Source organism: Notechis scutatus, chromosome Z (genome assembly GCF_049901735.1).
Source record: "Notechis scutatus isolate UNSWTSFEM ecotype Mainland chromosome Z, rNotScu1.2, whole genome shotgun sequence".
Taxonomy (NCBI): domain Eukaryota; kingdom Metazoa; phylum Chordata; class Lepidosauria; order Squamata; family Elapidae; genus Notechis; species Notechis scutatus.
In genome coordinates, this window is record NC_142025.1 from 36,307,489 (window position 1) to 36,335,009 (window position 27,521).

Consider the following 27,521-nt stretch of genomic DNA (forward strand, 5'->3'; position numbering starts at 1 on the left):
CTGTTGGAGCTTGGGGATTAAAGATAACAGTTGGTTTATGTGTCAGTTGCAGGCAAATTTATCTGTCCAAGTAATTAGGGTCAGAACGCTTTAGGACTTTGCTAGGTGGATTACACAAAATGTTTTTTTTCAATAGATCCACAACCTTCTTTTCATAACATTTAAACCAATTCATTTGTAAAGGGTTTGGTTGTTTTTGACTCCTTATTGTCCTTTCTTTCACTCAATGGATTCAGTCCAATTCTATTCCATTTGGACTCTTCCTTGTTCTGCAGAAGTGCCAAAAGCATTTGGCTTGAATAAAAGTAAGAAGTGTACAATGTCTTTTTTCTTTTTTTATAGAGACACTGTACAACTTTTCTGAGTTATCTCTCTCTCTCTCACACACACACACATACAGAGAGAGAGAGAGAAAGAGAAAGAGAGAGAGAGAAGTAGAGACAGAGAGACTGCTCTGTGTATTAAACTATTCACACATCATGTGGAAATACTTAATTGATGAAGTGAGTTGGCAGTTTTTCTTTCATTTTATAGAATTGTTAAATTCATATTCAAATCATCCGCATTTGGCCAATGTGAAACAACAGTTGACAAGCAGGAGAAATGAACTCTCCTTTGTTATTCATTCATCCTATTTCACTTAAAAACAAAGTATAATTTGCCTTTTTTTAAATAAAAAGACAACTCCTGGTTTTGGCCAATGCAATGCACAGGCATTAATATTTTTGATCAGTGTAAAATAATCCTGGAATTTCCTTATCCTTTTTTGTATAGGACAACATCTCAAGTTACATTACCACTTTTATCTTGTCTATCTACTTAATTACTAAAGGTACTTGTCTATTTTTAAAAAAAACCTGTCAAAATGTTTGCCCTTTTTTTGTTCTTAACAGATATTCACTTTATTTTGTAAATGACTTTTTAAGTATGATAAATAAGAGACTGTCAAGCCACATAAACCCATAAAAACTAAGGGAAGACTCGACTTCCGGTTGGGCGCTGTGTCGGTGCGGAACTGAGGAGTGGACCGCCGGTCTGAAAGATTCAGATTTTAGCTAGTTGGTAGCTTTTTTGAGCGTGCTGGACCACGGAGGGGTAGGCAAAAGAAAGGGGAAGACACGGAGGTCTTGGGGAGGTGTCACGATCCCAGAGACTGGAAGAAGAACCCCTGAAAACCAATGGCAGAAGAAGGAGATCGTGACAACTGTGACGATTGGAACCAGAGACACAGCAGCCCAGCTGATTAAAAGGAGTGAAAAGAGAGAAACAGCAGGCTGAGCATTGGAAAGGCATATTTAAAGAAGATCTTCAGAATATTGGTGTATACTGTAAAGAAAGCTCCGAACTGAGTGGTGTGGCGAAGCGGCGGAGTTTTTGATAGGAGCACTGACTGAAACAATGGCAGAGATTTATGCTGACTAATGGATCGTGAAACCTGAGGAGACGAAGGGTGAGGTAATAACATTTGCTTTGCGAGTGGAGGAGTGAACTATAGAACTTTAATATCTGTTTACTCAAGAAGTGGGGGAAGAAAGAAAAAGAAGTGAAAGTGATTAAGTGTTATAGGAAACGAAAGGACAATTAAGAATGTAAAACTTGGGAATGAACTTTTACTGCATTGAAAGATCAGAAGAAAGGACTGGGGAAAAGAAACTTTAATCTGATAAATATTAATAGAAAATCCTGACAACAAAATAAGAAAGACCTATCTACGGTTCATAAGTGAAACTGTGATTGTGCAGGAATAAAAGAATAAAAGAGCAACAAGAAAATACACAAACGGAGAAAGTGACAGTGCAATTTGGAACGAGGACATTTTGAATTAAAACCTGATGTACAACAATTAACAAAAAAAATAGCTGGATCTGATTTAATAGATATTGGTAAGATACAAATGTATTTAAGTGATGTTGGTAGAAAATTAATTTGATAGAGGTAAATATACGAGAAATTTGTATATAGAATATTGCTTAATGCTGATTGAATTTTTTGGATTAATTGTATAATTGTTGGAAAGTGACTCTATAAACATATGAATTAGATGGTCAAAGAATAATTATATAGTATTATTATAGTATTATTATTATTATTATTATTATTATTATTATTATTATTATTATTATTATTATTATTATTATTATTATTTTATTGTTCTACTGATAAATTATACCAACCAATCCTTGTTTAAAAATACTATACAAGAAATCTAAGGGGAAAAAAAGAAATTAGAATTTCTTACTTTGATTAAATATATATCCTTAAAGAAAAAGATAAATCCAGATATTTAAATATATTAATTAGCTAGGCACTTTAACTATTTACAATATTTTCGTGATTACATAGATTTGATGTTCTTCTGGTTAAACATATTAGTATTTACTTACTTGTATTTATACTGGATTAATTAAATATATATTGGGTTAATACTTAAATCTGTAAACCTTAGAATATTTGACCACTTAAGAAATTGAAATAAGATCTGTCTGGGATTACCTCTAATAGAAAATTTTTATTTAACAACATATGTATAAATACGTGTACAGTATCTAAAGGAGAAGACAATATAACTCTACTAGGATAGTTGATGGTAGATTAGAGAGAGCTTCTACAAATAGTTAAAATGGCAACAATAACTACAAATGTAAAATCAGGGAAGAAACCTACAACAGCGACATCTTCACCTCTGGGACAGAGATTGATTCACGCAATGTTATTGGCGTCAATATTATCAATATTATCCGCCCAAAGTTTGCAGGCAGTACAGTCAACGCTTGCCATGATGCAGGAAATGGTAGTAAAAACCCATGAACTGATAGCGAGGAATCACGAAGACATGAAATTAGAAATGAGTACGGCAATAGGAGGAGTGAAGAATGAGATACAAAATTTAGATAGTAAAATCGGAAAGATCCAGGAGACAATGACAAAAAATGAACAAAAATTAAACATAGTAGAGGCAAGAACTGAAGTGGAAAAGACATTAGAGGAATCGGAACAAAATTGGAAAGTTTTATATTGTGAACTTTGGGATTCTGTGGTGCATATAGAATTAGAAAAAGCAACAACATTTTCCAGAATGTTGTTGAAGATAAATAGGAAGATCTATGTGAAATAATGGTGAATTTGATAGCAACAGCCCTACAGAAAGAGAAACACAAAATTGAGAATGACATTGATGAGGTCTACAGAGTATACACGCATTACGCCCGAAGACACAGACTACCCCAAGAAGTCCACATCCGATTCGCGAGAAAGATGATACGAGACATGCTATACGGAAAGACCAGAGATGAGCCACTGATATATAAAGATCATGAAGTGGTAACGTTGAAGCAAATACCCAGGAGAGTTAGGGAGCAAAGAAGGGGCTACCAGTTTTTGTCATCTCAGTTAATTAAAAATGGTATATCGTTCAGATGGCTCACCCCAGAAGGGCTCTAGTAGCATGGCAGGATAAAAAATATAAAATCAACACAATAGAGAAAGCACATCAATTTTGCGAACAATATCTGGGACCTGAAGAAGAACGTGAAAGTGGAGAAGATTTAAATACAAGAAGCCAGGAAGAACAATTATCTGAAGAGAAAGAACCCGTGCCACAGTCAGAATCTCAGAAACTTAGAGAAGATGAGGACAACAGACCAAGTACAAGAGGACCCAGAACAAGGAAAGAAACAAAAAATGCTCTACACAGACTAATATGAACAGAGAAATTACCTTATTCTCAGTTAATATCAATGGTTTAAATTCAACATTAAAAAGAAAACAGTCATTTGAAAAACTTAAAAAGCAAAATGCAGATATAACTTGTATACAAGAGGTACATATCATAGACAAACAGGCAGACCTCCTAAAGGATACTAATTTGGGAAAAATGTATAGGGCTCTTTCAAATCAAAGAAAAAGGGGTATTGTGGTATATATACAAGATTGGCTGCAACACAAACAAGTATATAAGGATGATGTTGGAAGAATGTTATTTATAGAAACAATATTAAATCAGAAAAAGACCTTGTTAGTTACAGTATATGCCCCGAATATAAATCAAAAAGAATTTTATAAAAACTCCATCATAAGATAGTAGAAAATGAATATACAAATGTATGTATTGTAGGAGATTTAAATGCTGTTTCAGACAAGGATAAAGACTATAAAAGTTCCAAAAAAAAAACCACAACAAAAATAAAAGGAGACTATTCCCATCGTATTTTAATAACATGGTAAGGGAATTAAACTTGAAGGATGTGTGAAGAGAACTATATCCAAACAAAAGGCAATATACTTTCTTTTCCAATCCCCATCATTCTTGGTCTAGAATAGATCAGATTTGGATGGACCCAGGTTTAATGGAAAACATTGAAAACATAAGAGATTTTGCCAATGTATGGGCTGATCATAATCCTATTCAAATTAAGTGGAAAGGAAAGAGAACAATTGGAAGATGGACATTTAATAATAGTATATTAAAAGATAACGAATATATTGAAATGTTGAGAAAAGAATTGAAAGTATTTTTTGAAATAAATAAGAGAGAGCATACATCTCTTCAAAAATCTTTGGGATAAAACAAAAGCCTATGTGAGAGGTTTAACTATTGGCTATAATATTAAAAAATAAATAAAGAAAAAAAGACAACAAAATGTGTGGAGAGAGAAGCTTAAAGATTTAGAAATAAGTAGTTAAGTTGATCCAAATAATCAAAATATTAGTAAAGAAATAGATTTGGTAAAACATAAGATAAATTTAAGTATGCAGGAAGACCTGGCCCGAAAAGTTAAATCAGCAAAACAAAATTATTTTGAAAATGCAAATAAGCCAGGGAGATGGTTAGCCCACAAAATAAAAAAAGAAGAAGAAAAAGAACGATTGTAGCTCTCCAAGACCAAGAAGGGAAAATATGTACCCAGGGTAAGGAAAAGAAAGAGATTGCCAAGGACTTTTTTACAAATCTATACAATCAAGAAGTACCAGAACAACTTATTAACCAATATTTGGAAGAAGAAAAAATTACCGGAAATTACGGATGAAGAGAAATGTATTTTAAATAATAAAATACCCACAGAAGAAATTAGAAAGGCAATTGGAGCCCAAAAACTAAATAAAACCCCAGGCCCGGATGGAATTCCGTCTGAATTCTATAAGGAGTTCCAAGAGTTATTGGAGGAATTAATGGCAGATTTATATAATGAAGCCTTGGATAACGCTAATATACCAAAATCATGGACCGAAGCATATATAACCCTTATTCACAAAGAGCAGTCAGACCCACAAAAAATTCAAAATTATAGGCCAATATCACTTTTAAACGTAGATTTCAAGATTTTGGCCACAATATTGGAGGAAAGATTAAAGAAAATATTAAGTAGGATTATCCATACTGACCAGAATGGGTTTTTGCCATATAGACAAATGAAGACAAATACAAGAATAATTATGGATGTTTTAGAATACTATGAATACTAAAACAATGGCACTGATATTTTTAGATGCTCAGAAGGCATTTGACAATTTAAATTGGAATTTTCTTATTAAACAATTGACAGGCATGAAATTTGGTGAAATTTTTTTAGGATTCATTAAAACAATATACAACATCCAAACCACAAAAATATTAATAAATGGGGAAAATACAGATAATATAAGGATAAACAAAGGTGTAAGACAAGGATGTCCCTTGGCTCCCCTACTTTATATATTAGCAGAAGAGACACTATTGGTACAAATCCGACAAAACCAAGAGATCAGAGAGCTAAAAGTTAAAATGAGTACAAACTTCAAGCATTTGCTGATGATATGTCCTTTATAGTGGAAGATCCCCTGGAAACGACACCTATTTTGATGAAAGAAATAGAACAATATGGAAAGGTTGCAGGGTTAAAAATTAATAAAGAAAAAACAAAAGTGGTAACAAAAAACTGTACAAATGAACAAAAGGAAGAACTAAAAATAATTAGGGATACAGGTGGTAAATAAAGTAAAATATTTGGGGATATGGCTGACAGCTAGGTGCTCATCAATTAAAAAAGATAATTATGATAAATTAACAATTCAAATCTTTAAAGACTTAGATAATTGGGGTAAACTACAAATATCTTTATTGGGCCATATTGCATTAGTAAAAATGAACGTTCTGCCAAAATTCTTGCTTCTATTTCAGACGGTGCCAATCAAGTTGGAAAAAAGCTTTTTTGAAGAACTAAATAAACATATATCCAAATTTATATGGCAAGGGAAAAAACCCAGAATAAAATATAAATTATTGCAAGATGATAGAAAGAAAGGAGGCTTTGGTCTTCCAGATTTTGAAATATATTACCATGCTGCGATAGCAACTTGGCTTAAAGACTGGGTTAATTTGATAAACAAAAGGATTTTAACACTAGAGGGTTCTGATCTCCAACTTGGATGGCACGCATTTATGTGGGATGGAAAGAGTAAACACCACTTTCAAAGGCATTATATAAGGAATGTGCTATTAAATATTTGGGAAAACATTAAAAAAGTACATTATTGCAAGGTCCCACTGTGGTTATCCACAATGGAGGCAGTTACACATCCAAATGTCTTAGATTTTGACAATATTGTAAGATATAAAGATTTATTACATCAAAATGGAGAGTTAAAGGCTAGGAATCAAATACAAATTTTAGGAAAAGAGGTGGCCCTATGCGCAGATACAAAAGATAAAGAACAATTTGGTTTTAACATGACCTACCAAGAATTAGATAAAATTTGGCAAGGAGAGGAAAGGAAGATGATTAGTAAAATATATAAATATCTATTGGATTATAAACTAAAAGAAGAAACAATCAAAGAGTGTATGATAATTTGGGCAAAAAATGTGGGCCACAGTATTGAATTAAACAAGTGGGAAAATATTTGGGAAACAAACTACAAATTAACTATGTCAGCCTCGTATAAAGAGAACCTCTATAAAATGGTGTATCTTTGGTACTTGCCACCCGCGAGACTAGCTAAGATGTTCCCGAACCTTCCCCCAAACTGTTGGAAGTGTAACTGCGTCCAGGGAACATATTTTCATATGTGGTGGACCTGTCCATTTGCGCAAAAGTTTTGGAAAAATATCAAAAATTAGATTTTAAATATAACTAAACAAGAAGTAAAACTTGAACCCGAAACTTTCTTGCTGGGTATGATAGATTCAAAAATGGAAAAAAAAAATACAAATATTTAATTCTACACATTATAACGGCAGCTAGAATAAGCTATGCACAAATTTGGAAATTGTCTACCACCTCTTCAGAGGAGATGGTCATCAAAAAAATTCACGAGTGCGCAGAAATGGATAGCCTAACTAAACTACTAAAAAATAACCAAGATAGTGATTATTATAAAACATGGAATTGCTGGTATGAATGGTTAAAGAAAAGGAAATATTTGACAACTGGATAAGCTATAAAGTTATTGAAGACGTGCATTTTATCATAAAGCATTTTGTGAAACTAAGGCATTGAAAGGACGAAGAAGGTATTGTAACAAGGCAGATCACATCATTGTTAAAAAATGTTAAAAAATGTGTAACCATTGCTCAACTTTTTGCTGCAAAATGTATATATGTATATATATCCATTTATATGTTTGTTTGTTTTTTAAATGTTTTAAATGTATGATTCTTTAATAAACTTTATTTTAAAATTTAAAAATTTAAAAAAAAACTAAGGGCAGACTCTTAAGGGTCTTCTAAAATTTGCTAGGAAATATGTATACATAAGAAAATCATAATACATTATCTCTAAATTAAAATGAAATGATGCTAATGCAATTATTGTGTGCAACCCTGTGGACATAAATTGTCATATTGATTTTTGCAAGCTCCTCTGTGGCCCTTTTTGGTTGAACAGCACACAACTACATATAATTATGTATTTATATTTCATCTTTATTTCATCATGAAATTCTAGGAAGCACACATTGGGGTTCCCAGATGTCTTTTCATATAGCTATTAACAAAAACAACACATGCAAAGATTCAGCAGGATTATTTCATCATATGCTTCAGTCACACTGGCTTTACTTCTTGTAAGTTCTTGAAGATTCCTTTACTTGAAACTGATAAACTGAATTCGTAAGGTTCTGAATGAAGATTCAAATACTCTTTGCCTGCTTTTATTTCCCAAAAAGCATTGGGAGAATCTCTGTGAAACCCAATATTTCATTTCAAATTCATTTCTGTAACTGAGTTTCCTAGTTTCCATGTTAGGAGCCTATACAATATCTAAGCATGCCTTGAGTAGACTTTCTTATTAATCTTCATTAACTTAACAAAATTGCTGCTTGAGCATTGTTTCCTCAATGAATATTTAATGTTTATGAGGTCTAAAAACATAGAAGGAATCTATGGGAAAATGTATAAAGAGTGGAGAAGGGAGGGTTTGAAAGTTTGCATGATTGTATGATTATGCCATAAAGGGTATAGTGAGAATAATAATGACCTAACATGAAATCCAATTGGACTGGGATTTGGGAATATCATTTAGCACATTAATGGGAATGACTTGTTCATCTTTTTTCATGAAGCTTTGTCTTGCTCAGTGCTTCTGATACTAAAGATATTACTTGGTGAACTTTTGACCCACTTATTACAACATTAGTGGACATTAATGTTACATTCCAGGTGCAGCAAAGATTTCTTTTTTAAAAAATAATGTATGATTCTTCTCTTAGCGGCTGTTTTTGAAAGCTTTAAAGGGGACATGCTTTGTTTAACCTTAGGAACATAGTATCAGTAACATAGATATGCAAACCGCGGGCCTGTGCCCTGAAGACACAGCTGAACGTGCAAAGTGGTGTTCAATGACCCGAAAGGCAGACCCTGCACTTGCAGGAATTCTCTAGGAAGAGGAGGAGGAGAGGCAGGAGGGGAGGAAGGGGAAGAAGAAGAAGAGTAACATAGTAATTGTCCTTTTCTTAGGATCTTCAATCCTTTCAAAAAAAAATCTTAGACATGGTAATAAACAACAACAATGTTGCATGTGTGGTAATAAACTACAGATAAAGAAATAAACTACAGACAGTACTTAATTTATGATTACAACTGGAACTACATTTCCTACTTTCTTTGGTATTTCCAGTCATAAGTAGAGGCACCCACACGATTGAATCTGATTTCCTAATAGTTTTTGTGACAGTCATTAACTTAATCACCACGATTATAAAGCAAATCTGCATTAAGCCAAGGCTGCATTCATAACTGTAAACACATTCTTATGAATGGGTGGTTTTGCTTGAAACTGACAAAAATGTCACAAATTGTGGTCACATGATTGTGGGACATTGCACCAGTTGTAAAGATGAGCCAATTCCTAAGCACCTGAAATAAGAATTCCAAACCCATGTAGTATTTTTCTCTGCATTTCCAGTTTAAAAAAAAGTTTAATGGAATAACAGCGTTGGAAGGGACCTTGGAGGTCTTCTAGTCCAACCCCCTGTAACCCTGTAACACTTGAGACAAATAGTTGTCCATTTCTTCTTAAAAACCTCTAGTGTTGGAGCATCCACAAATTCTGGAGGCAAGCCATTCCACTGATTAGTTACACAAAATAGCCTGGGCTTTAAAAATTAAAAGAGAAAGAAAATAGAGCTTTCGATGTATTTTCTCAGTCATGCCACTAATTTATTTGACACTGTCAATGTCTAAGATGTTGGACTTACCTGCCATGTCCTGGTAGAAAAGACTGCTCAACATCCACTGAAAGTAAGGCCATGGCTGAGACTGCCTCTGTCTCCTCTCTCTCTTGGGTTTCAGCCAGCTTACAGCTAACTGGCACGATGTAAGGCTTCACAGACTTCCAGTACTTCCCTAAAGAAAACACACCATAATTTATGGGAAATTTCACTAGCACGGTGGTATAAGCCCAAGTAGATGCTTAAGTCCAACACAGAGAGCTTCTAAGCATATGAATATGAATAACTGGGATTCCAAATGACTGCGATGAAGTTATGGGCCTCGGTGCCAAGTTGGAAAGTTCTCTCTCTTTCCAAGGTCTATGTCACAGCCTTCTGAGAAAGTAATACACTGAAAAGATCAGCACAGAATTTAATGAACTCCGAGTATCTGAAAAGGAACTACTAAGGTTTTTATTTCTGTAGAATGAGTATTTACTACACTATCAATATTTTAAAGATCTGGCATTTCTTAGAACTGGAAGAAATGGGCTGGATGAAGATAAAGAGCAATCCAGAAATGACTATGACAGGAGCAGAAACTGGAAAGACCAGAACTGATCTTTCTAATAGTAATATATTTTTCTATCGGAAAAATCAGGTTCGTTAGTTCTGGACGTTATTTCATCTATACACATCAGGAGATGTACTAAAACAATAATTTATTTGACATGATTATATACACCAGTGATCCCCAACCTTTTTTACGCCGCGGCCCGGTACCGGCATCAGCTGGGCGCCACGGCCCGGTACCGGCATCAGCTGGGCGCCGCCATCTTTTTTTGATGAAAAAGTGCTTCCGGTGACATCACCGGAAGCACTTTTTCATCAAAAAGATGGCGCCAGCGCTCGGTGAGCTTTTCCGGTAGAAATGGCTTTCTACCTGGAAAAGCTCACGAAGCGCTAGCGCCATATCTTTTGATGAAAACATGCTTCCGGTGAGCTTTCTACCGGAAAAGCTCACCGGAAGCACTTTTTCATCAAAAAAAGATGGCGGCACCCAGCAAGCCAGCGGCCCGGTAGGACTTGTTCCGCGGCCCGGTACCGGTCCGCGGCCCGGTGGTTGGGGACCCCTGATATACACTAGACTTTTCCCTTTTCTTTTGATGTCTTCGAATCTGTTGATTCCTAATGACCACCTTGATAAGTCCCTGAGGTTTTCTTGGCTAGATTTCAGAAGTGCATCCCTTCCTAGGGTTGAGAGATAGGAACTAGCCCAAGATCACCCTGCTGGCTTTGTGCCTAAGGCAGGATTAATTTGTGGCCTCCCAATTTCTAATTCGATGCCTTAACTATTACACCAATCTATCTCTCTTTGATATAGGGCCATATATTATAAGGAAGCATTCAAAAGAGATAGGAAATGAAATACTGATTCATAAACCAGTTTGGTACAAACCAAGAAATAGTAGATAGAAACCAGGAAAGAAACAGTGGATAGAAACCAGGAAAGTGTGAATTCTAGGTCTCCCTTACGCATGAACGCTGGCTGGTTGGCTTTAGATCAGTCTTAGGTCTTTCAGACCAACCCCACCTCAAAAAGTTGCTGTTATAGGGAAAATAGGAGCACTAGGTGTGCCTTGAGATGACTAAATATCTGTTAAAAATTCAGGATAAAATAATAATGAAAATAATATAATCTTTGGGTTTTTTAAAAAAGAGTTTTTAAATTCCTGCTGATATAACTTTTTTTAAAGAAACAAACCAGATAAATAGACAAAAATATTTTGAATTATGAATAATATTTATGAATAGCACACACCTATTTTTCTGATAAAATTTCCCTGGTGTGTACTCCATACGTGCTAGAATTGACACCTCAACAATTCCACAGAACAATTTTGGGAGTTAGGTTCACAGAACATTGAAGGAAGGAACCAATTTAATGAAATCTGACTTACTCCTTTCTAATTGGGAGTTTGGAGTATAGTCTGGCTAGGTTTGTATTTCTTCCAAAGATCTGCTACAGATAAGTTTAAGAATATTCCTGGGAACTTAGAATAAACTTTATGGAGAAGACAGCTTTTTCATAGAATACTCAAAACAGTTTTCAGAATCATTGGAGTAATGACTTTAAACTTTTTCAGATCTCTAGAGGCTAGAACTTGCAATCTGCATATGATTAATGAAGGATCTTGTATCACTTTGAAGACTAGTACATTGAATACAGCTTAAGATTTTGAAAATTCTACTTAACAGAAAGAGATAAATTAGAAAAATCTAAAACTGAAATGAAAATGTGCATTAATTCAAACTTTTCAGATTTAATTGATTCAATTAAATTCCAAAAATTGCTGTAAACATATATGAAAAGCATCTTTGATAGTGAACTGTTTTTATTGACCATGTTAGTATAAATTCAAAATTTTCAGTATAGCCGCCACGGCTGATTTTTTTCCTGCTACACGTCTCTAAACAAGGTTACCTTTAAAACTGTCTTGCATCACTTAAACTGGTATGGTTGTATTGTATCAAATCTTGGTATGATCCTTGGGAAGCTGGGTGGGAAAACTCTTTTGGATTCTTTTACCAAGCCAAAAATAGTTAATGAATCTCATTAGTTATAGTATATGTAGTGCTAGAATTGCGTCCTCTACCATTCTACCAGCCAATACTTTGCTAGAAGACTTCAAGCAAAGGTAAATGAGAAGTCTGTGCTAGGTTTCCAGCAAAGAAAATGTGAGTTATTTTTATTAAACTATATTAAAATCCAGCTATAAATACAATGACTCGAAACTAAATTGGAAGCAACTTGCTTTTTGCTGCAGCACAGTTTAAATCAAGAGGCAGGGTTTCTTTCATCCATCTGTTTGGTACCTCAACAAAATGTCTACGCCTTCCAAAGTGGTGGGATTCAGATTTTTTAACAACCGGTTCTGTGGATGTGGCTTAGTTGGTGGGTGTGGCTTGGTAGTCATGTGACTGGCTAGGCATGGCCAACTCAACATCACTCACATCAAGGCACGCATCTCCTCGCCTGGCCTCTTGTGACTGTGGGGATGCTGCAACAGTTGTAAGTGTGAAAAATGGTCATGTCACTTTTTTCAGTGCCATTGTAACTTTGAATGGTCACTCCACACAAGCAAAGTACCAGCAAAGGAGGAAAAAAACCCTCCAGAGACGTTCTTGAGACAGGAAGTCTAGTCCTGCCAAGAATGTAATAAGGGTTAACGGAGAGGCAGTTTCTGTAAGCAACACCAGAATGCCTCCTTCCTGCCTTCCTTACAGGATTAGGCCAGTAATTTCTTCTAACAACCAGTTCTCCGAACTGCTTAGAATGTTAACAACCGGTTCTAGCGAATAGGTGCGAACTGGTGGAATCCCACCCCTGGCCTTCCACCTGTGGAACTGCTTCCAGATTCAAGGTGGTACGAGAGATATTCCCTTATGTGTTTCAGTCACCGACCACCACTGAGCCAGAGTGGTTTGGGGGGGTTGGACTAGATGATCTATAAGGTCCCTTCCAATTCTGGTATTCTGTTCTGTTCTTATTAAAAGTGGTAAACTGGCAAAGGAGAAGGTAAAAGAAAACTAGCTTGATCAACTTATGCAACATGATATGGAGACAGTTCCTTTGAAAGAAATTACCAGAACTCCTTAAGTTGTTACTAGGATCTATATATAATGGAGGATTTTATGGGGATAAAGTCTGAAATACATTACAAAATTAAGATTCCCAGCTGCAACCCTATACCCACTTAACTTAGACTAAGTCCCATCTGAACTCAATAGGACTTGCTTCTGAGTAATGTATGAAAATGCACTAAAAGCATCAGAAAATTGGCTTTTTTCCAACTTGTAAAATGCTTGACATTCCCCATGTCCTCCTATGTTTAAGGCAGCATAATTGTTAGATCTGGAAAAATAGCATGTAAAAATACAAAAATAACATTATTATCGAACTACTTAGAAACTACAATAAAGCAAACAAACCAAGTTATAGAGATATTCCACAATGTTCTCACAGACCATTAAGCCACAGTCACCATTTGCAGGGAACAAAGTATTCAATCCCATTTATTTATGGATTTCAGTGTTCACAAAGTGGCTGAGTGGGTGTTTCAAGAACAAGCATATGGGTAAGCAATCTAAATATATTGCAATAGGAATAATATTCTACTTTGCTATAAATTAAATGATATTCCATGGTTCATTTCTGAGCTTCTGTAAGGGCATTAAAATTTCAAATAATAGTAGCCCACAGCTAGAATTTTGGCCTTCTATAACTGCATCCTTCAAATTTCATCTGACTCAAAATCTCACAAATGTGCTAATAACAATTGGCCAAAGTAGGGACACTTTCACTTTTCCTATTCCTTTCAATGAAATCAGCACAACACTCAATGTCCTCATGTTTGCTTTGATCATTTTTCTAAGCAGGCAGAATGAAAATGTATTGTAACACTCACAAAATTGTGTTCAGTTCTTTTTTGTTAAAAAAAAATGTAAACTATCCCAAATATTTCCCTGTCAGTTGTGGAAATAAGATTTTTTTTTTCTTATTTCTCTGCCTTTGGCTTTGCAAAACGGCTGTGTTTTGCTTGGTAGGATGCAGTTTTCTTGCTGAAGTGGTAAGATTGCCTTTGTGTTATACAGAAATCTTGTTTGGGAAGTTTAGTTCTGAAAGAATCTTTCATGTGCAGTTGCAAAAAACCCTTCTGGTTATTGGTACTATCAGACAAAGGTTTGAAACACCTTAATGTGAAGCAATGCAAGGGCTTTACTGTGTTTTAGTAGTAGAAGAGGTCAACAAACAGCTTCGAAAGAGTGTTTACATAAACTTTATTCAAAAGAAAACACCTTTCTGAAGCTTACAAGACTTTGCATGGGATGTACCATTAACAGATGCTAGGATGGTAGACATTGGGAAATACTATTAGTGACTGGAATGGGCTAGTCTACAAGACAGTACTAAGGCACTGATTCTAGCAGCACAAAAACAGACACTAAGCAGCAGCTCCATAAAAGTGGGTCTACCACACTAGACAGGACCCAAAGTGCAGTTCAATACACACTAGATATGACTCAAAGACAGTTCAGTATATAGTGGCAGCTTGCATTGTGTACAAGAACATTTGCATGGAATATGGGCTAGACCTTCCTAAGTCCAGATGGACATCCCATAGAAGATTGAAGAATAAGGAAATTAAGATTCAATTAGACTTCCAGATCCTGACAGACAGGCAGGTACTAGCCAACCTACCAGACATTATGATAACAGACAAAGACCAAAAGACAGCCATGGTGATAAATGTAGTGGTAGCAAATCAGGAAGAAAGAGTATGAGAATCAAGAAGAAAGAATGAGAATATAAAGAAGTACAAGGACCTGAAGGAGAAATTGGTCAGGATATGGAAAATAAAATAAAGTGGTTCCAGTAAGAACTTGAGGCTGTGACTCCTAAACTGGGAGAGTGGCTCCAAGAGATCCCAGGAATGACATCAGAACTTTCTGTCCAGAGGAGTGCAGGACTAGGAACTGCTAAGGTCCTGCGCAGTAGCCTCAAACTCCCAGATCTCTGGTAGAGGACTCAAGATTGAAGACACATACCATCCATAAGAGGAGAAGATATTGATCAAGATATTAATATAATTCAGGAATTATTCACATCCAGCTTTGACAATGCCTAGAATAGAATAACAGAGTTGGAAGGTCTTGGAGGCCTTCTAGCCCAGGCAGGAAACCCTATACCACTTCATACAAATAGTTGTCCAATCTCTTCTTAATAATTTCCAGCATTCTTCTGGTACACTAATTTTGTCACTTGGTTGAAAAATGCAACAAGATTTGTCTGACACAATCTGTTTTTGACAAACCCATCTTGGCTTTTGATTATGACTTTGTTTGCCTCTAGGTGTTCAGTGATTCATTGCTTATCTTTTCTAGAATCTTCCCAGGTATGAGGTCAGGCTGATAGGTCTGAAGTTCTTGGATGTAATTCCCCACCCACTTTTTGAAGATCAGAAGTACATCAGCTCTTTTCCAGTCCTCTGGTAGTTCCCTGGTGCTCCAGGATCTTTGAAAGATATCGTTCAATGGTTCTGAAATCACAGCTGCCAGTTCCTTCAGAACTTTGGAGTGTAATACATCTGGTTCAGTGAGTTGAACTTGTCAAGGAAAGACAGGTACTGACTTACCATTTTCTTATCTATTTGAATTTGTATTCCTAATCTGTTTTTTACGGTACTGCTTTTAATAGGTTGGGCTGTTTTTCCCTTTTGTATAAAGACGCAAGCAAAAAATGAGTTAAGGCTAAGCAGTTCTGCTTTCTCCCTGTTGCTTGTCACCCCTTTGCCAATTTCTTCCACTAATGGACCAATCATTTCTTTGATTTTTTTTCTTGTTTTTTTACATGTTGAAAGAAGCTTTTTTTATTGTTGTTATTTTTGACTTTTGTCTCAAGCCTTAGTTCATATTGAGCTGTAGCTTTCCTCACTTCATCTATGCATGCTCAGGTAAATAGCTTATATTCTGCCTTAGTTATGTGCCCACCCTTCCACTTTTTATATTGTCCCTTTTGTCTTTCAATTTATCATACAGTTCTTTATGTAGCCATGCTGGTTTCTTTTGAGAGCTGTTATTTTTCTTCTTCATTGATATTGGGCCAGACCAGAGGTACCAAACTTGATTTCATTGAGGGCCACATCAGGGTTGTGTTTGACCTCAAGAGGGTGGAGGGGGCATGGCCGGCTGCGATGGCCTTGTGCAGCCCTCTGCCAGTGAAAATGGAGGTTGGAGGGCCGTGTGCTTTAGTTGGCAGAGGGCTGCAGGAAGCCATCACTGAAAAAGGGGCCCACGGTGACCTCTGCTGTCAATGGCAGAAGGCTGCAGGAAGCCATCACAGCCAAAATGGGGCCCAGGGGGCTGTGCACCGGCCTCCCAAGCTCCATTTTCACTGGCAGAGGGACTGGGGCTGGTCATTCTCTGTTTCCAGAGTGGTCCCGTGGGCCAGATTTAAGCACCTAGCAGACCAGATCTGGCCCATGGACTTTGAGTTTGATACCCCTGTGCTAGACTGTTCTTTTATAATCTCTGTTTTTAAAGTTTCCCAAGTTTTCGCCTTGACGATTCTCAATCATGGAGTCCTTTCCAAGCTTTCTCTAAGTTTATTGAAATTAGCTCTCTTAAAGTCCAGGACTCTAGTTTGACCTTGTTCTATTGCTTGTGCTTGTGCTTAATGTTGAATTCCAATATTCCAAGGTTCCTATGGTTTCAACACTTTCTATCATTTCATCTCTATTAGTGAGAATTAAGTCCAATATGGCTGATCCCCTAGTTACCTTCTCTACTTTTTGAGATACAAAGTTGTCTACTAGGTTTGTCAGGAACCTGGTTTGATCTTCCATTTGGTACTGAGTTGATCTCTCAGTCAATGTCAGGGTAGTTAAAGTCCTGCATTACTCTTGTGATGTGCTTACTACATATCTTAGTAACTGACTAGTAAAAAGTTCATCTATTTTCTCTGTTTGTTTGGATGGGCTTTCGCATACACCTATGGCAATGTCATTTCCCCCATTTATATTGCCACAAATTCATTCAAAAACACAGTTTTTATCATCATTGTCCTCTAATTCTGTAGAGATATAATTATTTCTTATATATAGTGCAACTCCACCTTTTCTTTTATTTGGACTGTTTATTTTAAATAATTTAAATTCCTCTAGTGGTAGCCCTTGATCCAAAAAGTTAGTATATTCTTGACATACCATATTTTTCGGAGTATAAGACACTCTGAGGTATAAGAGACACCTAGCTTTTGGGAAGGAAAACAAGAAAACAAATTTGCCTCTGCCTCCCAGCAATTTGTCTCCTTGCAGCAAACAGCTTGGTCAGCTTCAGCATAGCCTGTTTGGCACAAGCAGCTGATTGTCGGTTGTATCAGCCTCCTGATGATCAACTGTTTCAGGCTTCAGGGATCACCATTGCTTATTGCCGCCTCTGCGTGTCCCGTTTTCTGCCTCCGCATGCCCCATTTTTTGGCCTCTGTGAGCCCCATTTTTGGCCCATTCCAGATGGGGGATTGGAACAGGTGGAAAATGGGGCACGTGAAGGCCAAAAATGGGATGCAGAGGCCGAAAATGGGGTGCATGGAGGCAGCAATAGGCGATGGCAATCCCTGCAGCCTGAAACAGCTGATCGTCAGGAGGCTTATCCAACCGACAATCAGCTGCTTGTGCTAATCAGGCTGTGCTAAAGGAGGCAAATTGCTGGGAGCAGAGGCAGAAGGGTGAGGGCCAGTGGGTTGGCGGACTTTGGCAACATTTTCTGTATGAGATGCATAGACATTTCCACCCACTTTGGGGGGGGGGAGCATCTTATACTCCGAAAAATATGGTAATTCAAAGATGGGTCTGTAAACTCCATATAAAGGTTATCATCACTCTTCTGAAAAACACATCAGGAATCCTGATCCAGCTATCTTTATTTTCTAAGAGATTATTTACATTAAAATTGTAATACTAGTATATTATTGTATTATACATAATTATTATAAACCTTAAATAACACATATAAATAACAATGACCTTTTCCCCAGTTATACCAGTAAATGAGAAATTGGAAAGATAAGCATCTGCAATTTAGGTTAATATCTGAAAAAAAACTGAGGAAAATATGGACAGTGGCAAAATTAGATAATAGCTCCATATTGGATCCATCAAGAAGGAAACAGCAGGGCAAATATTTGCAGCTCAAGAACAAGCACTTAGAACAACTGAATAAAAATGAAAATTCAAACCATTAAAAACAATAGCAAATATAGGTTATGTAAAGAGAAAGATGAAACCCTTCACAAACTGTATCAAAATTATCTGGAAAAATTATAAGAGAAGATATAAACTCTGGCAAAAAAGGTACAATGGGATTTATATAAAAATGTGGATCTGATTTCATAGATTATTAGTGTGACTGCAATATTGAAAAAAGTTTTAGAATGATCATGTATTTTTTTTTTAGATTTCTGAATTTATATAGATCAACATCTAGGACATAACACTCCATACAATAGTTAATTACTACAAGTTTAACTTATGAACGTGCTAATAGCAAAGCATAACAGCGTAGCTCAAAAAGAAGTTAAAAACATTGGGATTTAACAATAAAATACAGAGTGTATGGTGTAAATCTTTAACATTTAACACCATAGCTAATAGAGCAAAAAGAGCAAAAATAGAAGAGTTGTCAAAATGACTGAAAACATTAGAATTATTTATCTGTACAACATTCATCTTAGAAAAACAGCTATATTTAGAATTTTAAACATATTAGAATTAGAATTAGAAGAACTTTATTGTCATTCAAGTACAACGAAACTGTGGATACATCCCAGCAACTGTTCACAATACAATAAAACCAAAGCACTTAAAAATGAATATAAGAAAAAGAGTACCCATGTCTCCATTTGCAATTTGAGAGTCAATATCTACGAATATACGCAAAATATACATCCAACACAATATTACAGCAATACTTGGAATATTTTGGAAACTTATATACTGTATGACCAGTATGTATTTTTAGAGAACAGAAATAGTGAGTACCCATATATCCAGAAAAATAAAAGGTAAATTACAAGGGATAGAAAATATACTATGACATTGAAGCCAATGCTGAGAAGCAATCACTATTAGTTGCTTTCTGATCTACCTCAATTTGCCTTCAAAATTCAAATGTGCCACCAGCTTTACAGATTATGGACTCTAAAATGAGCCCTATCACGCATCTTTGAATGTGAGTTTCCTCAATATATATAAACAATCCACTTTCATTAGAAACAGTTGCCCAGGTATTTAAAGCTTCAGTTTATGGGAGAGCTGTCAAAAAGACCCAAAAAAGAAAAAAGGTATTTCGCAACTTCTATTAATGGAGGGAGAAAGAAGAATTCACCAGATGATTATATGATGCTTTTTAGTTTTTATGCCATGACCAGTGAGAAAAAATGGATTGTTTACATATCCTAAAAGACAGTTCAGTTAATAATGGCAATACTAAATGTTTAGAGATGAGTAATCCCTGAAACTTACTATGAATTGCAGTGGATTTTTGCAAGGAAACTATTGCGTTCACATTAGGTGTTTGATGAAGAATGTCTTCAGAGATGGGTTCCAACTGGAAAAAAAATAAAAGAAATCAAATAGAAAAGGGTATGAATATACTGAAAATTCAGTGGAAACAAAAGCACATCAAAAATATTGAATTCTGAAACTATCAGTCAGAGAGATAACTTATTGTGACTCTTCCTTGCTGTTCCATAGAAAGACATAGTTTTTGCTTTCTATTTTTCAACCATGTAATTGAATTCCAAGGGGGCTTTCCAATGACTGCAAGACTAATTTACAGAGACTCTTGAGCAGGTGCATGTCTATGTAATAGTCATTTAAAAATGTTAGTTATTTCTGTAATTTTGGTAAGCTACTCACAAATCAAATTCCACTATGTCTATATGTGCAGCTGTACACCAAAACAAAACATTACTGAAGCTGCTTTAGAATTGAAAAGATCATACAATATAAACATCCACCCCACAATTAATATGACTAAAATAAAAAATAAAAAATTCGCACATTAATTTGATGTGCATTACACTATACCTGTGAGTAAAACATAATATTATGTTAATGTAGCATCTTATGTATAGTGCAATTATGGCTTGTAATGTTGAAATTTGTCTTCATATTCCTGTATAACCATTTGGCATGTATAGATGTATTTACTTAGACTATGGAAAAATTGTCACTGTTTACACAGGCTTGTCATCTGCATACACAACTTTGTAATGTGGTACAATTCTACTGTAAGTAGGTAAGTAAGTAAGTAAAAATACTTTCAAAATTAAAGAGAACTTGGTATTTGCAGGTTTGAAACTATTTAAATTGGGAAGATAAAAGTCCAGTAACCATATTTAATGTTATTCCAATTAATCTGGCCTTAATTCTAGAGATGAATTGGATATTAACTAAAATAATTGTGTTCCTTATATTAGCTTTAACATAGATTTATTTTTCAAATTCCTGATTGATATAATTCCTTCTCGATAAAAATGGTAGGTTTATTGGAATGGCATTATTTATTGAGCTATAGTTGCAATAAGCAATACTTTAAACATATATATTTATTGAAAAGGGAGGCATGTTGTTGATAGAACTTCACCAAAAGGATAATAAATTTAGTTCCTAAAGCATCAAGAATGCAAATCCAGATGCGAAGCTAATATTACTGTGTGTCATATGTGCATATTGGCGGTTCCGATAATATTAATGGATGAGTATAATAGATACAAGTTATAATTTAACCAATATGCAAGTTGAACCTAAGCAAATATAGTACATAATAATATAATTATTCTCGTATATTTAATAATTCTCCCTTTGTGTCACCTTTACAGCTTTGGCAAACAGCTAAAAATTCGATTTAGAACTTTGGCCTCAGTTCCTCTGTCAGCTTCTGCACCATGTCAGTAAAACCTCATCAGAATCCTGAGGTAGAATCATTATGCTCTCACCTTTTTTGACCCAGATGCACTCTTGTTAGGAACCACTTAAAAAAGAAAACAGGGATTGTAACAAATCATGTCTTCTTTGAGAAGGAGAGAATCTGCATTGCAGAGAATAATTTTTGATGGCAATGATCCATTTTTAAAATCATTAAACTAAATAGACAAGAGGGTGTCCCTGGAAAATATCATGAGACCTAACAGTGAACAAAAGGAATCACTCTATAGCTGACAGACATTGCAACATCACCTTCACTCCTACGCTTCTTGGCATTCTATTAGTGCTGGAGCCAAAGAGCACAAAAACTGAAAGAGTGGAAATACATCTTTATAAAAGAATTTACATAAACAACTCACTAAGGTCAGTGCAGGAGCAACAGAACCAGTTGACAGATATGCTTGAAAAGATACACCAAAGGATATTTTTGTAAACAGTTGAAGCTAACCCATTTGGCCTCTGTTATGTTTTCTTCCATTTGCTTTTAAATTTGGGCATGTACTGTATGAGAAAAGCATTTTCAAAGAAATGGCATCTCTAAGCGCACTGGGTGAAGGGAGCCAAGGTACACTGGGCCTTTATAAAGAAATGTGAGCTCATAGTCATGCAGTTGCCCAGTTTTATATAAAAATGGGAAATTTGAGAGGGAATAAAATACTTTATAAAGGATGGGTCCGTTTGTCCATGACTCAGCTCATTTCTGCTCCTATGTCTCAAAAATTCTTATTCCTGTCCTGAGATTTGAGCTCTTGCACTTACATACACCATATGTGTTGATATTTGATTCATTCTCAATTCTATGAAGATATAATGTTTGATTGCATGGATTAAATCTATTCCTTTTAGGGGATTTTTTCCAGTGTCACTTTCACTGCCTTTACTCAATAACTTGAAGATGCAGTTAGAGTCTCACCATGGTCAGCATTCTGCAGCCTCTGGGCAGCAGGTGTTTCCTTCCTGTCTCCCCAAGTCAAGGTTCAAAAGACTAAAAGCAATCAAGTTATTCTGGCACCTGAGGGAGAAAATTTCATGTTCCACTTTTCTTTAGCAGGAAAAACACAAAAATAAATTTAATAACTGTCACATGTTTTGCTCTTCCAATTGAATGTCATCCTAAATCAGCTGGCAGAAGTGGCTTTTCTCATTTTATCTAATGGCAGCATTGGCCCTAAATTTCAGCTTTAGGATGAGAATTTAAAAGTCAACCTAACTACAGTTTTCTTTAGCAAATGTTCCATTCAAGTCAAATGCTATATATTTCTAAATCACAAAGAACTTTTCTTCAATTATAATTTCTGGTAAGATAAGTAAGAGATTATCAGGGGGAAAAATCTTGCCTTTAAAATACTGGTCTCATGCTATTATGTCAAGCAATTAGTCATCTAAGCAATTTATTCTTTGCAGTTCAAGCTTTTCTTCTAATTAGTTGAAACAACAAGTCTTTCTGTTTTGATAGTTGCTTATATAATGAATGCATTTGCTTTCAAATCACCAACTGAGTGCATCATATTATCTTGAAGTAGCTTAATCTCCCTTACCCCAAATACCTCAATTAAGAATTCAGTATTTTTACTTCAGGTTTCAGAAGGGAGCTAACTGCTTAATCTTTTCACACTTCTAAAAAGAATATCCCTCTTAGTGGCTCCCTAGGGAAGTTTAAAAAGAGACTTTAAAGAGAAACAATCACTAGTTCCTGCCAAATTTGGTTTCACCCAAGCTCTACTCAGCAGTCATATAACTGAAATAGCAAAAGAGGCCCAGGTCTTTTTTTTTAAACTGTACTCCAGAATGCCTATTCAAATCAGCTTCGCTCCTGACATTTCCACATCAGAAGTTAATATATGAAGTGAGATCCTTTGTACATTTGGCAAGGCATCCTGTCAACTTAGGTATATCATCAACACAAAATTCCACCCTATGACAATATTCTAAGCATAATTTATCAAACCAATGAATAATTGCACCTTGGACTTTTTCACTTAGCATAACATGGTCAGGAACGGAGTCAGCACCCATGGATGTCCTTCTCCCACTTCAAACAAATGTCTGGAAACCTGGGATTTTGGACATCCGTATAGACTCAATCCATGTCCTTTCTAGCTTTAAAATGTGATAATAAACTGACATAAATACTCTTGGGAAAAAGCAAACTGATTCTCAGTGTAATACTGTAACCTTAAAAGCTTACATTTAGAAGTTGGTCCCACTGGCTTCATAGGAATGCAAGTGTGATTTAGATCCAAGTTAGGTTTCTGTATAATTTCCAAATTTGGGCTGTAGTCCAAAGCACACATACTTGGAAATCAAATACATTGAAATTAATGGGACTCCCTTCCAAGTTAAATGCATTATAACTGAGGCATAATATTCCAGGGCAACAGAATTGGTTCTTGTTGTGTCTTTTCTACTGATCAAACAAAAAGAATTCAGGAGTAGATTGTTTTGTTGCTTGTTTTACTGAAATTTTAGAATAGCTAATCCAAATGAGTGTGCAAGAACTACACTATGTATGGGTACATGGTAATCAAGTAACAATACAAGATCATAAATTATGTTAAATGGATGGATAAAAACAATACACAACTGTTATTGGTCTGGCTACACCAACTCAAAGGGTATCCATCAAACCAGAACAGCCAGAGATGAACTGGAAGCTGATGCTATTTTATAGCATGATGAACTTCACAAGCAAATAGTTCTGAGATTCCATGAGTGGGCTGGAATAGAAGGTTGAGGGAGCACTTTCATGTAACAGAGGACATTTTAAACCTGCTTATGCTAGAAACAGTGGCTTTAGAGGAAGGGTTATCTGAGGTGCAAAAATTCTGAGGACCAAGAGAAGCTGGTTGCATTATTTTCCCATGATTTAACTTATAACCGCAGCACAGTTAAAAATTCATTCAAATAACTTGTAAGTCAGTGGTAGTCAACCTGGTCCCTACCGCCCACTAGTGGGCGTTCCAGCTTTCATGGTGGGCGGTAGGGGTTTTGTCCCCTACTTTATAAATCACCATTACTGTGGAACTGGTGGGCGGTTAGAGAAAATTTTACTACTAACAGAGATACAAAAGTGGGCAGTAGGTATAAAAAGGTTGACTACCCCTGTCGCAAGTTATGCAGTGATAGGCCTCATATAGTATTACAGGTACATCTTGACTTAATGACCACAGTTAGAACTAGAATTTCCATTGGTAAGCTGAGGACCCAGATTGTTGGAGGCAAGATGCTGACTTTGTAAACTTCTTAGAGAGGACTGTAAAGCACTGTGAAAATGGTATGCTAATGCTAGGTAGTTGTTAAGTAAACCATGCTCCATTTCATGATTTTTTTGCTATGTTTGTTAAGTAAATCAAGTGGTTGTTAAGTGAATCTGGCTTTCTCATTGATGTTGCTTGCCTGACATCAACTGGAAAGGTCCTAAAGTATGATCATATGATCTGAGGATGCTACAATCATTTTAAAACGTGTTGTTTGTCAAACATATAAATTTTGATCACGTGATAATGGGAATGCTGTGACAATCATTAAGTGCAATGATTGTCATAAATCACATTTTCCAGTGCCATTGTATCTTTGGTCACTACGTGAATGGTTGTAAGTTGACAAGTACCTGTAATTTTTTTTTATTCTTTATGGATTTTTTGTTTCTACCCAATGTTTATTCTACAACATCATTAGCATCATGTTTTTCATGTTTAAATCATTGGTAAGCTGTTCAGAATCAGTTGGAATAAGGTGCCATATAAATGTAATAAATAATACATAATAAATTATATTTGTATAATTATATGCTTTCCTTAAATGTTTAAATCATAAGGCATCTTTCACTATTGCATAAAATGAATAGCAGCAGCTAAGTAGAGCACAACATAGCTTCTCAACTGATTGTTTTCTGTGCAAAAATCGGTTATATTTGTACATGTATGTTTTGTTTTTTTCTGGGATGTTTTCTTCCAAAGATTCAAAAGCAAATTTTAGTGAAGCACTTCTTTTTGTAATTAGCCTGTGTCTTCAAATCTGATTTGCTCATTGTGAATATTAGAAGTAACTGTTTTGCTTACAGTGGTTTATTTCATATGTATATCTATATATCTGCATACCTCTGTGTGTCTGTGTGTGTGTGTGTGTGTGTGTGTGTGTGTGCATCTACTGAAAAGTTGTGTAGATGGAATAGCATATTGTTGCATGGACAGAGAAGCCAAGAACAACAATAGCAATACAAAAGTATTTCAAAGCCTGCTGCATTCATGTTTATGAATTCTAATCCTCAGCACATGAATAAATACATTTGACAAACTGCAGAGTGCCTTTCTGACCTTTCTAATTTGAGTTCAGTTGCATGTGCCATCATGAGAAGTCAGTGCTGGCCTTGCCAGGTTTTTTTTTTAATGAAAGTGAGTGCAATGTTTATGCAATTTGGAAAGTGGAGTTTCTATCAAAAGGAGTTCTAATTGCGACATTAATAGCATCCAAATAATTGTATCCCCAAGTTATGAAAACCAGGACTTAGTCCTATCCTTTGGCACTTTGTTATTGATTCTATAAGCTGAAATCAGCTTTTTAGCTAACTGTGTGGTTAATAGCTAAGTAGCTAATTCATTGCTCACAAATGAATGAAATTCTCAACTGCAATGATTTGGCATATCTTCATTTAAATAAAGGAAATTAATCGCTGGAAGATCAGATGTCTGAAAAAAATGTCTTTGGGATGGATAAAATATTGCTTTGTCTGTTGGGCTGGATCCATGTAGACAGCAATGACTTCTATTTAAAAAAAGGCATCATTTTTTTAAAAAAATGACTTTCCATTCTATGAATAGCTGATGAAACAGGTTTTCCACTATCACCATATTAAATTTCCCCACAAACGGTTTTTATAAGTGCTTACAAAGGCAAAGTAATTCTAATGACCTTTACCCCCTATTTCTAAAATAGATTATAAATCCAGCATAGTATGACAAATATCCAGGAATTTTTCATTGTTTTATTAACTTTGAATATGCTGGTTACCTCGTTTCCCAGTAAAACATTTAGACAAGCTTCTGATGCATCACAGATGGCAGTAAGATCATGTCCTCCCTCCAGGGCTAGCACCATTCGACCACCTGCCAGTGTCAACAACTGTTTGACGAGGTGAGCAAAACCTGCCATGTCAATAAAATGTGCAAATCAATATATTAGAAGTATTGGTTTGAAATAATCACTGCATATTAGAAGGTATTGGAAACATGAAGAATGAACCAGTGATAGCATCTTCATTTTTAAACAATAATTTAGATTCAGATCCACCAGCCCATGACATCTACAAATATCCTGAAAATAATGTAGAAAAACAGAAGCCTTTTTTTATCAAAGAAAACTTCATGAAACTGGGGACACATATTGACAGAGGTGACCCTTATTGACTAGTTTTATTAGCAATCAATTTTTGGTTTGTAAGATCTTGTTATCAATTAATATCAAACAATATCTTGCTATGTGCAATAAAGTCCTTCATATCTGTGGTTTGAAGCATGTGATTCTGTTTGGAGAGGACTTTTGGTTATTTGGTGTGGAATTGCATGCATGTGTAAAATGATATATGTGCATTTGTGGATCCATAAAGTAATTTTTTTCAACCCACTGTTTTGTTATCTGGGGTGGTTAAGTTGGAATGGAACCCCAGCGAACAATGAAAACTACCTAAAGATTCAGGCATTCAAAAACTTTACAGTATAATTTTGGGCTTATCTACACCAAAGGATTGACTGAATCCAAAGTAAATGCATAGCATTGAAGCCAAAACTTTTTATGCTTTTGGGCCATTTGTTGTACAATAATGGGGACAACCGCCCTCTTGCAATTAGCCCACAGCACAGAAGCCTGTGAAATTCTTCAGAGGTATACTCTGCCCATTAGCTGACATAATTATTCTAATTATATTAATAAAAAAGTGATAAGGAAAATATATTTGTGGCAGATTAGTAAAAAGAATATTTAAAAAAATCTGAATAGGTAGTTAGCAACACTCAACAGAAATCTCCTCTGTGAAAAGTGCTGAGAATTCCTCAGCAGCAAGTAAATTACAGATCTTTTTCTTTCTTTCTTTTGCTTTTTGTTTTTTTTGCAGAAGCACTCTACTTGAGGCTTACAGGAAATATCAGCATGGAATATTGACTCTTAACTCAGAAGATGATGCCAGATGTTAATTTTTCAAGGAGAGCTGCCAGCATTCATGTCTACTAGAAATCATAGCATCTGAAGAGGAAGCCTTGTTCCCTTGTTCCTCGGAAATGGTCTAAGCATGATCAGTGATGAAGAAAATACACTCTGGTTACACTCAGAGGAACTATTTTCACATAGTCCTGG

General features: G+C 35.5%; 2 protein-coding genes across 6 annotated transcripts in view; one reads left to right on the forward strand and one right to left on the reverse strand.

Annotated features, from left to right (window-relative positions):
- The window catches only part of TWIST1 (twist family bHLH transcription factor 1), a 92,120-nt gene extending 76,323 nt beyond the window's left edge, over positions 1-15,797 (forward strand). Inside the window, exon 5 of the transcript XR_015745918.1 lies at positions 15,571-15,797. The gene's annotated coding sequence lies outside the window, so the exon portion shown is untranslated. The remainder of the gene's footprint in view (positions 1-15,570) is intronic.
- Positions 1-27,521, reverse strand: part of HDAC9 (histone deacetylase 9) — a 518,734-nt gene that overhangs the window by 13,844 nt on the left and 477,369 nt on the right. For all 5 annotated transcript variants that reach the window (XM_087946939.1, XM_087946936.1, XM_087946937.1 and 2 more), the window contains 3 exons: positions 26,184-26,317; positions 19,707-19,791; positions 9,673-9,820 (listed from right to left, as the gene is read on the reverse strand). In XM_087946939.1, the coding sequence (XP_087803065.1) occupies positions 9,673-9,820; positions 19,707-19,791; positions 26,184-26,317 (367 nt within the window). The remainder of the gene's footprint in view (positions 1-9,672; positions 9,821-19,706; positions 19,792-26,183; positions 26,318-27,521) is intronic.